The following is a 13,663-nucleotide window of genomic DNA, read 5'->3' as shown; positions in this document are numbered from 1 at the left end:
AAAGCGATTGACCAAGTGTATAGAGCTCCAAGGAGATTATGTTGAAAAATAAAAAAAAAATTTACCCAAAAAAAATTGTTTTTATACTTCATTCTAAGGACTACCCTCGTATTTAGAAAATTGTCGATTTTACCAGTTTTAGGTTCCCCCGGCTTTTTTTCTAGAATAATAAATATTTTGTCTTAAAAATTTGGGAAGTGATAACGCACATGCTAATGGACGTCCCCACACACTTCTTTTGTGGGTTAATTCAAAAAAGTTTTAATTTAGCAAAATGTGATTAATTCACATAGCTCTTCGGAATTAGTATCGATTTTTTCAGTGTTAGATTCCCCCGGTTTTTTTCCTAGGATAAGAAATATTTCGTCGTCAAATTCTGGGAAATGATAGTGAACATGCTAACGGACGTCCCCGCACACTTTCTTTGTGTTTATTTTTCAAAAAAATTTTGATTTTGCTAACAACGTGTGTATATTTCGAGGTTATGTGTGTTACAATTCTCCCGAGCGTTACTTCCAAACTACACAATATTTTTGGCCGAAAACTTTGGACTTAAAAATAAAACTAATCTCCCGGAACTAATCTTGTTTGCAGGCAATTAAAAACGTTTATTTCATCAATAATTTTCAAATTATCGGAAAGGCAGAGATGAAAAACGACGTAACCTCAAAATAATGTATACAATTTTTATTTAGCACAATACATTTTTAAAAATTTTCATTTTTGTGGAAAAAAAAACCGGTGGAACTGTACCCGATTGACCACACGACGAAGTATCACATGCCCTTAAAATCTTCTCGAATCTTTTTTGAAAATTTCTTTTAATGAAAAAACGAGAAATTATATTTGTATTTTTTACAGTATGTGTAGGACCAAATTTGTGAATGATCTTACCTAATTATTTTTATTTTTATTCATTGAAATTTGTCGAATTCAAGTTTGAAATTTTTTGTCGTTATTCTTAAGCAAATGTAATTTTCTATTCTTATCATTCAAAAATTCTAAATTAAATTTTGAAATAGATGCGAAATAAATGAAAATAAATAACCTCGACTATTTTGACGTTTCATTCCGAAATAAATTAAAAAATTTTCGATCGCAGCCCTTCGGCGGAATAGAGAAAGAGTTCAAAGAAAAACTCTATAGATAGAAGTCAATGGAAAGAAAATATGTTTTGATACAACGTTATTACAGCCGAGGCTTCACTTAATCAATCTCATTTTCGATTTTATCGAGAGAAAAAATTAATTTATCTATGTATGATATCTGTAGAAATTTATGATAGGAAATTACTATTCAATATCGAGCTTTAAAATAGTTCTCCTGTTTCCCTCTTTTTACATTTTTTTATGGTCAGGGTGGCCGCTGGACCGGGAAATCGGGAAATGATCGGGAATTTTTTGAGGCCAGGAAAAACCGGGAAATGACAGTAAATGTTTTTTTACCGGGAACTTTACAAATTTTTAGAAGAAAAATTTGTTCACGTTCGATTTCATCAGTTTTTAAATGATAAGTTGAATTTTTATGTTTTTGAATTATGATATTACTTAGCTTACAATACGTAATTCAAAATTTTTTTACTTTAAACATTTTTATTTTCAAGCTTGCATTTTTAATTTAAAGAATTTTTAAATGCTTTCTTAGACTTGAAAAAATAAAAGCCTTTGATGTTGAAAATTTTGGATAAAAAACATTTTTATTTAATAAATAAATCAATTTTTTAAAATTGATCTGTACTTTAAGTAATGAAGAGTGAACAAAACGATTTTAAACCAGTTCAAAATTTAAGAATTTTCAGATTTTTGCGTTAAAACTTAAACTTAATTAAGTTCGAAACTTAAGTTTCGAAGGGCCTTTAATTTTTTGAACGTTACAATTTTAATTGTTGTATTTGAAAAATGCTGAATTTGTAAGTGAAATTTTTTAATTTTGATGTAGAATTTACAAATAAACATTTGTAGAAAAAATTGAGTAATTTTAAGAGATATTTAGGAGTTTTAAAAAGATTGAAAATTATCATGCAAATCTTAGAAAGTTTTCTTAAAATCTTCTTGAATCTTTTTTGAAAATTTTGTTTAAATATTTGAAAAACTTTTTAAATATTCTCTTAAAATAATTTTTCAAAATCAAAAATTATTTTTAATTTTCCTATGAATCCAAATTGTGAAGAAATTTTCTACAATTTACAGAATTTTCTGAAAATTGTAGAAAAAATTCAATTCGATTTGACAGAAATTTAGAAGTTCTGAAAATATTTCCAAAATAATTTTAAATTTAAAACAAATTTAAAACACGTTTTAGATTTCTCAAGATTTTGAAATAAAATGTTGAAGCTTTTAATTAAAAACTTTTAAATTTCAATTTTAAAATTTCAAAATGTAACAGTTCCACTTTGAGTGTTTTCATTTGCAGCTCAGTTTTTATTACCTCAAGTGGAAAATTTTTCAGCTTTAGTGTTCCATTTTCTTAATTTCATTGACCGTGAAAAGTGTTTGCGAACTGGGAAAAAACCGGGGGAAAAACTTGAATTACTTTTTTTTTTGCTCTTAAAACAGTAATTTTATTGAAATGCGAAGAGAAATTTAAAACTTTTAGTCTGTTTTGAAAGAGATATCTCGTTTAGAAAAAATCTTGCTACTGAATAGTTTTTTTTACTTGTAAAGATATAATTTATCATTTTTTTATTACATAATAAATCAAGAGATTTCAAGGGACTTTTTGTAGACTGTACCAATTATTGTATGAATCGCAAATAAAAGCTATAGTATTTCTTTTCTGCTAATATAGAATATTGAAGTATAAATGTTGTTGTGATATTCAACTTACAAATTATAAAAATTATTAGTTCAAAATTTCGATGTTAATTCAGTTTTTTTTTTCAGAATTAGAATGATTTAAAAATGTGTCAAACCTTTCGAAATATTTTTAGTATTTTTAACATTTTATAAAGACTAAGATTTCAAAGATTTTGAACAATTTCACATTTCTTTACGAGATATCAAAAGATTCCACAAAAGTTTCAAAGATTTCGTAAAAAAATCCTAAATATTTTTAAGTAATACGAGAATTTCAAATGATTTCAGAAGTTGCTACAAATATTTTAAATATTTCAAAGATTTCAAAATATTTCAAAGATTTTAAACTATTTCAAATTTTTTTTAAGGTTTCAAAACATTTCACAAGGATTTTAAAAATTTCAATAATTTTAAACGAATACAAAAGATTGCAGAAAGACTTTACAAATATTTCAAAGAATTCTTGAGGATTTTAAAAGATTTCAAGAATATCAAGATTTTTAAAGATTTTAAACGATTTCAAATTTTTAAAAATAATTTCTTAAGATAGCACAAAGATTTTTAATATTCCAGTGATTTCAAATGAATGTAAAATATATCAGAAAGACTTTTAAAAAATTTCACAATATTCGACTGACTTCAAATGATTACAAGAGATTTTTCCGAGAAATTTCACAAATATTTCCAAGATTTCAAGAAGTATACCAGTTTTAAAGATTTTAAAGCATTTTCATGGTTTTAAAGGAACAGAAAAGAATTCTCGAATAAAAACTAAAGAAGATTTCATAAAGATTTGAAAAAATTTCACAAAAGATATGAAAGATTTGGAAACATTTTAAATCTTTTCAACGATTTAATGGTTTTATACGATTTCAAAAAGTTTCAACCAAGTTAGAAGATTTCAAAAAATTTGAATTATTTCAAACGAATAAAAAAGATTTCACAAAAAAAGATTAAAGAAGGATTTCAAAATATTGTAAAGATTTCGTAAAGATTTCAACAAATTTCAGAGATTTTACAAAAGCTTTAAATAATTCTAAAATATTTTTCAAAGATGTCACAGAAATTTAAAGTTTACAAACACTTTACAAAGCTTTTAAAATATCCCAACAGATTTCACAAAGATCTGTTATGTTCGCAAAAAATTAAAAACTTTTAGTTTATTATTTGATTTAAAAAAAGACCTGGAAAACCTTAATTTCTTGACCTGGAAAACCTGGAAAAGGCCTTGAATTTTCTTTCGAAAAATCGCTAGACACCCTGGCTTTTAAAAGAATTCCTCTTTTTTTCCTTTTTTGCTCAAATGTGAACTGATTTAATAGAACCCAATACAAAAATCAAACTATTTTTCATTGAAAGTTAATTCTTTTTAGTTCAAAAGCCTACTGTTATATTTTTTGTTCAGAATTCATCTTTTTGGGTTAAAAATTTTGATTATTTGATTAGAAATTTAATTATTTTATTGAAAAATTCAACTTTTTAGATGAAAGTTGAACTACTTTGTCAAAAATGTAACGATTTTTTTTTAATTCACCTCTTTAGTTGAATTAAACTGTTTTTTATTTAAAATAAAAATACAAATTTGTTAATTAAAATACTACTATTTGTTGAAAAATTTGTATTTTTTAGTTGAAGAATTTAGAATAAGTATCTATTCCAAATTCTTTCTTGGTTAAAAATGGATGTTTTTATTTGAAAAATTATCTTTTCGGGTTTAAAAGTATTCGGTCCTAAATTTTATCTTTTTGTTTGAAAAATAACTTTCACTGAAAATTAATTTTTTAACTTGAATTTTATCTACTTCATTTTGGATTTGAAGTTTTTAATGTTTGTAGTAAAAAGTTCATTTATTTGTTGGAAAATTTATGTATTTCGTTGAAAAAAAATGTTATCGGTAGGAAATTGAACTACTTGATTTAAAATTAATTTATTTGATTGAAAACTCATCTCTTTTGATAAAAATTGCATAATTTTTGGTAAAAAGTGCAAACTGCTTGGTTAAAGGTGGAAATACATTGTTGATGTGTATTTTTTTCGATTGAAATTTCATTATTTTAAATCAAAATTAATATGTTTGATTGAAAATTGAACTATTTTGTTGAAAATTCTTCTTTTCTTGTGTTGAAAATTAATGCTTTTAACTGAAAATTCAACTATTCTATTTTTGTTTTAAAATTAATATATTTATTAAAAAATTTGCATTTACTGGTGAAGAATGAATCTTTTTGGTTGAAAAATTAGCTTTCTAAGTTGAGAATTACCTTTATTTATGTTGTAAATTCAATTTTTCAAGATTAAAAGTCGAAGTTTTCCAAAAATATTAGATTTTTTAACAAGCCTCAACTTTTCTGATTAAAATTTATCTCTTTTGGAAGAAAATTATTATTTTTTTTGTTGAAGATTCATCATTTTCATATGAAATTCTTCATTTCTTTGTTCGAAAATCTAACTATTTTGTTGAAAACTCGTTTTTTTTTCGTTGAATTAAAAATTTGTCTTTCGGCAGTCAATTTAACCAAATAGGTGAGTTTTCAACCAAGAACAATATTTTTTTACCAAAAAAAGAAGATTTTAAAATATATGAAGTTTTAACTAAAAAGTTAAATTTTCAACCAAAATGTAATGTTTTATATTTTAATTTAAGAAAATTAATTATGAATTTTATATTTTAAACCAAAGGTGAAATAGTACATTTCTTTAGTATAAAAATTAATTTTCAACTGATATGACGATTTTCTTAACGAAAAAGTTCAATTTCAAACATAACAATATAGATTTAAAAAATTTGTCCACTAAATCTTCAAAAAAAAAGATGAATTTGAACTAAAATTTGAATTTTGCCTACAAAAAATGAATTTGTAACAAGTTGGTTGAAATTCTAACCAAAAAGAGAAACTTTTTACCAAAAAAGACAAGTCTCTAACAAAATGTATGAATTTTTAACCAGAAGGATAAATTTTCTAAAAAAAAAGTATTTAAATGAAAATGATAAAGCTTTACCCCAAAAACCGAATTTTTAACCAAATAGTTGAATTTCTAACCATAAAGAGGAATTTCCAACGAAGAAGATTATTTTTTTCTATCTAAAAGACAAATTTTCCACAAAATAAATAAATTTTCAGCCACAGAAAGAGATTTTTAACGAAAATGATTAATCTTTCTACACAAAAAAAATTAACCAAATAGATTCAGAAGATTAATTTTCTACCAAAAAAGGACGAATTTTCTACAAAATACGCGAATTTTTAACTAAATAGTTAAAGTTTTAACTAAAAAAGGATTAATTTTCAACCAAAAATGAAAAACGCTAATTGTTAGTTATGGAAATTATTTTCAAACATCAAACAAAGAATTTCCAACAAAATAGTTCAGTTTTTAACAAAAAACAAGAAATAATTTTTATTCAAAAAATTAATTTTCCAGGAAATAGTTGAATTTTCAAATAACGAAATAAATTTTTAATCAAGAATATTAATGTATCACCAAAAAAGTTGCATTTTCCACTAAATACGTATATGAACGTTTAATAAAAATGATGTACCTTTAACCCAAGAAAATGAATTTTCAATTACGAACTTTCATTTTCTACAAAAAAAATATATTAACTTTTGACGAAATACATTCATTTTCAACTAAATAGATTCAGAAGATTAATTTTCTACTAAAAAAAGACGAACTTTCAAGCAAAAAGATTAAGTTTTAAACATAAATATTAATTTTCTACAAAATACGCGAATTTTTAACTAAATAGTTGAATTTTCAACTAAAAAAAGATTCATTTTCAACAAAAAATGGAACATTAATTTTTAGTTATGGAAATTATTATCAAACAAAGAATTTCCAACAAAATAGTTCAGTTTTTAACAAAAAAACCAAAAATAATTTTCATTCAAAAAATTAATTTTCCAGGAAATAGTTGAATTTTCAAGAAAAGAAATAAATTTTTAATCAAGAATATTAATGCATCGCCAAAAAAGACGCATTTTTCACTAAATACTTATGTGAATTTTCAACAAAATAGTTTAATTTTCAAAATGTAAATTTTAAGTCAAACATAAAATAGTTAAACATTCAGTAAAAAAAAAATGTTTTCAAACAAAACAAGATGAATTTTCATCAAAATAAATCAATTTTTAACGAAAGAAATACATTTTTTTTTAATGATGTACCTTTAACTCAAGAAAATAAATTTTCAACTACGAACCTTAATCTTTTACCAAAAAAATTAACCTTGGACGAAATTGATTCATTTTTAACCAAATAATTGAACTTTAAAGTATAAAAGATCAATTTTCAACCAATTATCGAATAATTAAATTAACATTTAAAAAAATTACTTTTCAATCAAACAAAGAACGAGTTTTCAACAAAATATTGTCACCGAGAAGATTAATTGTCTACTAAAAAACACTAAATTTAACAAAATACAAGAACGATTATAAAAAATATATATCTCGGGTTCCAATCGTGTACAAAACTACGAATTGAACATTTGAGAAATTTGTATTGAAAATTTTCAATTGAAAAACTGATTTTTTAACCCAAAAAACAAAATTTTAATAAAATAATTAAATTTTCCTAACAAGATTAATTTTCTTCTAAAGAAGAACTATTTTAATAAAAATATCTGAATTCTCAACTCACAAAATTTACTTTTAAACACCAAATGGAATAGTTTTTTTTTCTCAATATTTTTATTTTCATATATTTCATAAAGTTTTGACATGTTTATATATTATCTTCTTCCTCATTTTATTTTTCAAAATTGTAAATTTATTGTAAAATAATTCCCCTATCAGTGGCAACCCTGTAACTGTAAATAGAACTTGTGATTATAATAATTTTGTCTTACAGTTTGCAGTACGACGCTTTGGGTGGGCCACTTATCAAAATTGGTACATCAGGAGGAATTGTCCGATACGTTTGGCGAATTGGGAGATATTGTTAGCATCGATTTAATTTCTCCGAGAGGCTGTGCTTTTATCTGCATGAACAGAAGACAGGACGCGTATCGAGCTCTCACGAAGCTGAAAAATCATAAAATGCAATCAAAAGCGATCACGGTACTTGTAAATTACATTTTTTCAGGGTGGCGACTTGACCGGCAAAGAAAAAACAACAACCGGAAATTGAATTTAAAAATCCGATCCAAGTCAAAATTTTTCACAATTTAAAATTAAAAAAAATAATAATAATAAGATTTAACTTTTTTTCTTCTTGAAAATTCAACTGCTTGCGTTTAAATACTAAACTCTTTTGTTAGATAAAAATTTATTTTGTTGGAAGAATTATTTTAATTGTTAATTCATCTATTAAAAAAAATGTAACTACTACTTTGTTGAAAATCAATTTTACAACTAAAAATTGAATATTTTAAAAAGATGTTTAAAATTTTAATAATTGATTTTTTGGTTGAAATTGATCCTTTTGAGATGAAAATTCAAATGTTTGGTTGAAAATTGATATTTTTTATTCAAAAATTAAACTAGAATTTTTAAGTTAAAAAAAATTGAAAAATTGTAACATTTTGCGAATTAGTAAAGGTTATAAGGTTTTTGAAAATTAGTCAAATTTTGAATTTAAAAAAAAATTGAAAAATGGTAAAATTTGGAAAATGAGTGAAGTTGATAAAGTTTTGTTTTTTGTTCGAAATTTTATGTAATTTGTGGCTCAAAATGTACCAATTTGAATGTTAATTTGTATGTTTAAGTAGAAAATTCACGTATTTTGTTTTTAAACATCAAAAGTTTTTCTTTGAAAATCGACTTTTCTGCTGGAAAATTATTTTTTTTCGTGAAAAATTAATATCATTGTTTGAAAATGTTTCTTTTTTGTTGAAAATTAAAATATTTCAATTTAATATTCATCATTTTAGTAGAAAAATCATCTTTTTGGTTAGAAATCAATTTAATTGATTGAGAAATAAACTCTTTTTTTAAATTATTATTTTTTTTTTAAAATTCAAGATTCATCATTTTAATTAAAATTTTATTTTTTTGGTTCAACATTAATTTATTTACTGATCATTTTAATATCCAACTTCTGACTAAAAATCGATCTTTTTTTTAATGAAAATTCCACTGTTTGGTTGAAAATTGATATTTTTTTATTCAAAAATTAAACTATTTTTTTTTTTAAATTCATTATATTTGTGGACAATTCATCTTTTTGGTAGGTATAAAATTTAATTATTCCATTTGAAGATTCATCATTTTAGTTGAAAATTTATTAATTTAGTTGAAAGTTAATTTCTTTAACTGAAAATTTAGACGTTTCATTTTGGGTGGAAAATTGACCTTTTCTGGCTCAAAATGTAACAATTTGAATGTAAATTTGTATGTTTAAATAGAAAATTCACATTTTGTTTTTTAAAAATCGACGTTTTTCTTTAAAAATCGACTTTTCTGCTAGAAAAATATTTTTTTTCTTTAAAAGTTAATAATCATTGTTTAAAAAGGTTTCTGTTTTGCTGGAAAATAAAATATTTCAGTTAAATATTAATCATTTAGTAGAAAATTCATCTTTTTGGTTAGAAGTAAATTTAATTGGTTGAGCAATAAACTCTCTTGTTAAAAATTAATTTTTTTACTGAAAATTTGATTATCGAATTTCTGGTTGAAAAATGATCTTTTTTAGTTGAAAATTCGTCTTTTTTTGTTGAACATTGATTTTTCAAAACTTGAAGCTTAATTATTTCAGTTTTAGTCGAGAATTTATCTTTTTTAGTAAAAATTATTTTGTTTATTGTTAAAAAGTTCAATTTTTCACTTGAACGTTGTTTTAGTTGAGAACTCCTTTTTTGGTTTAAAATTCAACTGTTCCAGTTGAGGATTCATCCTTTCAGTTAAAAATTCATCACTTAAAATGAAAATTAATTTTTTGTACTAATTTTGAGAAGAAAAATCAGTCCAAATTCGATTTCAATCGTTATTTAAATAATTTGTTAAATTGATATATTTTTAAATTATGATATCATTCAGTTTATAATGCGTAATTCGAAAATCTTTTACCTGAGAAATTCTCTATTTTAGATTTTTATTTTTAAGCTTATATTTTTAATATAAAGAATTTTAACGTGCAATCTTGAAGACTTAACAATTAAAAATTAAAAACGTTTAAAGCACTTCAAGTGTTAAAAACTGTAAAATAATTGATTGGATAAAACGATTCTAAATCCGTTGAAAGTTAAAGAATTTCCGGATTCGTAATTAATTTGTAATTAAAGGCTTTTATTAAATGACAAATATTTTTTCTGTCTAAATTATTCCATTTTTAACCCATTTAATTAAAAAAAATTTGATTAGGAAAAAGGATAATTATTTAATATTGAGCAATATTTGACTTATAATTTAAGACGACTAAATTGAAGCCAAATATTTAAAAGTAAACAATTTGAACCTTAAATGTTTGACATACAAAGCTTTGAATGGTTAAAATTTCGAAAAGCTTTTAACATTTTAACGTTACAATTTTTATTGTTCTACTTAATAAAATGTTTAATTTGTAAGCGAAATTGTTGAATTTTTATGTATAAATAATAATTGAACGCGTATTATTTTTTAAAAAATTTGAGTTATTTTAAGAGATATTTAGAAGTTTTGAAAAGATTCAAAATTAAAAGCTTAAAATGATATCAAGTAATTTGAACGAAGTTTTTGAAAAAAGATTTCAGCACTTCTAAACATATTTTAAATTGAATAAAATTTTTCCTACAATTTTTAGGAAATCTTAAAAATTAAAAAAAAAATCCCTAAATTTTTCCTGGGTTGTTTTTAATAATATTGGAATTCTCTTAAAATCTTTTTGAATATTCTGTTAAAATAATTTTTCAAAATGAAGAACCATTTTGTTAGGAATTTTATTATTTATTTAAAGATTTTATTCGTTTGGAGCCCTTCAAAATTCTTAAAAAGTCTCTAAATTTTTTGTAAACTGCAAAAATCTACATTTTGTTTTAAATTCGGTTGTGAGTATTTGCACCGAAATTTCGTTACGTATAACCAAATTTTTTCGGTAAGCCACACTTCGTTAAAATTATTTTAAATCATTTCTAGTTCTAAATTAATTTTTAATCTTTTTCAAATTTCTAAATATCTCTTAAAATTACTCTAATTGTTTCTAAAAATAATAAGTGATCAATTGTTATTTAGAAATTCGAATTTTAAGAACATTTTTTTAAATTCGCAGAATATATTAAAATTTGTAGGACCAATTCAATTAATTTTTTAAGTTATTGAGAGGTTTTGAAAAAATTTCAAAAACAAAGGTAAATTTAAAAAAAAATTTAAACTACTTCTGGATTTCTCAAGATTTTGAAATTCAAGTTTTATGTTTTTTAAAGATGCTTAAACTATTTAAAATGAAAATAATTTAAATTCTAATTTAAGAAATTTTAAGTTGAAAAAAATGTACATTTTAAAATATTTATTTGCCTAAAATAACTGAATAATATAATTTTGACCATTTTTAAGGTTCATTGATTTATTCTTTAATTTAGAGTATTGAAAATGTTAACCTGGATTTATATTTTTGAAACTTAATCTAAATCTTTAAACTTTATAATTTATGAATGTCAAAAATTTTGAATTTTTTTCCAGTTTAAATTCATTAAACTTGAAATTATTCAGTTGAAAAGTGTTAGTACCTTTCAGTTTATACGTGTAAATTATTGAACAATTCAATAGAAAATTTTTGGATTTAAAAAATTTTATAACTCCAATTATAAAAGTTGAAAATTCAAGAGTTGCACTTTGAATCATTTAGTTTGGTATAAATATTTGCAAACCGGAGAAAAACAGGAAATTTTGTTCTTTGATTAAAACGGTCACTCTGAATTTATCTTTTTTTTTGTAAAAATGATCTTTTTATTGTTCAAAGTCTCACCTTTTTCAGTTGAAGGTTTTTTTTTAGTTAAAAACTCATTTTTTGGTTTAAAATTCAACTGTTCCAGTTAAGGATTTATCGTTTCAGTTAAAGGTTTTTTTTTACTAAAAGATAACTATTCAATTTTCTATTGAAATTTTTTTTTTCTAGTTCAAAATTCAACCATTTTATTCAAAATTCGTCTCCTTTGATTGTAAATCCAAATATTTCGTAGAAAATTAATCCTTTGTTTTAAAAATTAATTTTTTTGGTTAAAAATTCATTTATGTCAGTTGAATATTCATCACTTTAATTGCAAATTCATCTGTTTGGTTTAATATTCCACTAAATTCCAGTTAAAAATTCATAATTTTATTTGAAAATTAATTAATCTTGAAATTTTTTGCTCTTTTGTGTTAAAGGATATTTGAAAAAAACGTCATAATTTAAAATAAATGTTTGCATTTTGCGAGAAACATGAATATGTGACTTTTAGTTGATCGGAAAAATTGAAAAACCAAAACCCGAAAATTACCGGGAATTTGAAATCGTCCGCTGAATCGCACACCCTGATTTTAAACTGTCTTTTTCTCCAATTGTAGAATACTCATAGAGAATATCTTTTTTTCCCAGCTCGCTTGGGCTCCGGGGAAAGGAGTTAAAGGAAAAGAATGGAAAGATTATTGGGAAGTTGAGCTGGGAGTTAGTTATATTCCATGGAATAAATTAAACAACATCACTGAGCAAGAGCTCGAACTCTTAGAAGAGGGTGGCATGATTGATGAGGAGACGTTACCTCCGAGATTGAAGGGTAATTTTTTTTTTTTTTAATATTTCGATAGAAACACGTTGATACATGGATGAACATTTTCTGATTTTCTGCTCTTTTTCTTTCTTTTTTTTTTTGTTTTCTTTTTCGTTTTTTAGGCAAGCTAAAGCACACGATGAGCTCTGAAGGAATGCGTTCGCAAATATCGATGCAAATGCCGCCTCCTTCTGGAATTCAGATGAACGAAGGAGGAATGGGACATGTGATGACACCCTCGAATGATAATCAGCCACCTCCACAAATGTTGGATACGAGCCAACCACCTCCGATACGGCCTCCAACGTCGGCTCCACCTCCTTTATTGCCACCGCCTAATCCTCAAATGCAAATGATGCCACCGGGATTTCCAATGTCCAACGTTCCACGTAAGTTTTTTCCCCCGTTAAATTTGAAAAATTCTTGAAAAACAGTTAAATTTCTGGGTGAAATTTTCTGAAACCGGGAAAGTACAGTGAATTTATTTCTTGACCGTGAATTTTCCGAATTTTCAGAAGAAAAATCTGTACAAATTCGATTTAAAAATTTTTTGTTTTTATCAATTAAAGTTCAGTCTTAAATATTTGAAAAATTAAAAGCGTTTGAAGTTGAAAATTTTTGATAAAAAACAGTTTTAATTTATCAACTGTAAATATTAATAATAAATTATTTTTAAATTGAATCTGTACTTTAAGTATAAAAAAAAACAGCTGAACAATAATTTATTTGACGATACGATTTTAAATCCGTTCAAAATTTGAGAATTTCCAGATTGTAACTCTGTTTCATTCGAAAGTCTTAATAAGAATTGAAATTAATATAAAATATTTTTAACTCCAAGTTTTTGCTCTTCCTTTATATTATTTTTATTAATTTTTTGTAGTCATTAAAATACGTAAACGTGCTGTTGAAAAAGTTTATAAACTATTTCGAACATAAAAATAAATACCTGGAAAACCGGGAAATAGCCGAAAATTTTTGTGAGACAGGGAAAACCCGCAAAATGACAGTGAATTTATTTTTTGACCGGGAATTTTACAAAATTTTTAGAATAAAAATTTTGTCCAATTTTGATTTCAACCGTTGTTTGAATAATTTGTTAACCCTTAAACGGCCAAAACGCCACTACCGGTACACTGCTTTTCAACGGCCAATAACTAAGACTATTCGACACTAGAAAAAATTGAGATACATATATTTT

The 13,663-nt window shown here is 24.0% G+C and overlaps 1 protein-coding gene across 5 annotated transcripts in view; it reads left to right on the top strand.

Annotated features, from left to right (window-relative positions):
• LOC117171979 (SR-related and CTD-associated factor 4) overlaps positions 1-13,663 on the top strand; it is a 62,097-nt gene that overhangs the window by 27,391 nt on the left and 21,043 nt on the right. For all 5 annotated transcript variants that reach the window (XM_033359683.1, XM_033359681.1, XM_033359680.1 and 2 more), the window contains exons 9-11: positions 7,650-7,858; positions 12,291-12,468; positions 12,585-12,851. In XM_033359683.1, coding sequence (XP_033215574.1) covers positions 7,650-7,858; positions 12,291-12,468; positions 12,585-12,851 — 654 coding nt within the window. The remainder of the gene's footprint in view (positions 1-7,649; positions 7,859-12,290; positions 12,469-12,584; positions 12,852-13,663) is intronic.

This window comes from Belonocnema kinseyi, chromosome 4 (assembly GCF_010883055.1).
Source record: "Belonocnema kinseyi isolate 2016_QV_RU_SX_M_011 chromosome 4, B_treatae_v1, whole genome shotgun sequence".
Taxonomy (NCBI): domain Eukaryota; kingdom Metazoa; phylum Arthropoda; class Insecta; order Hymenoptera; family Cynipidae; genus Belonocnema; species Belonocnema kinseyi.
Note: the sequence above shows the minus strand (reverse complement) of the source record. Positions and strands in the feature narration are given on the sequence as shown.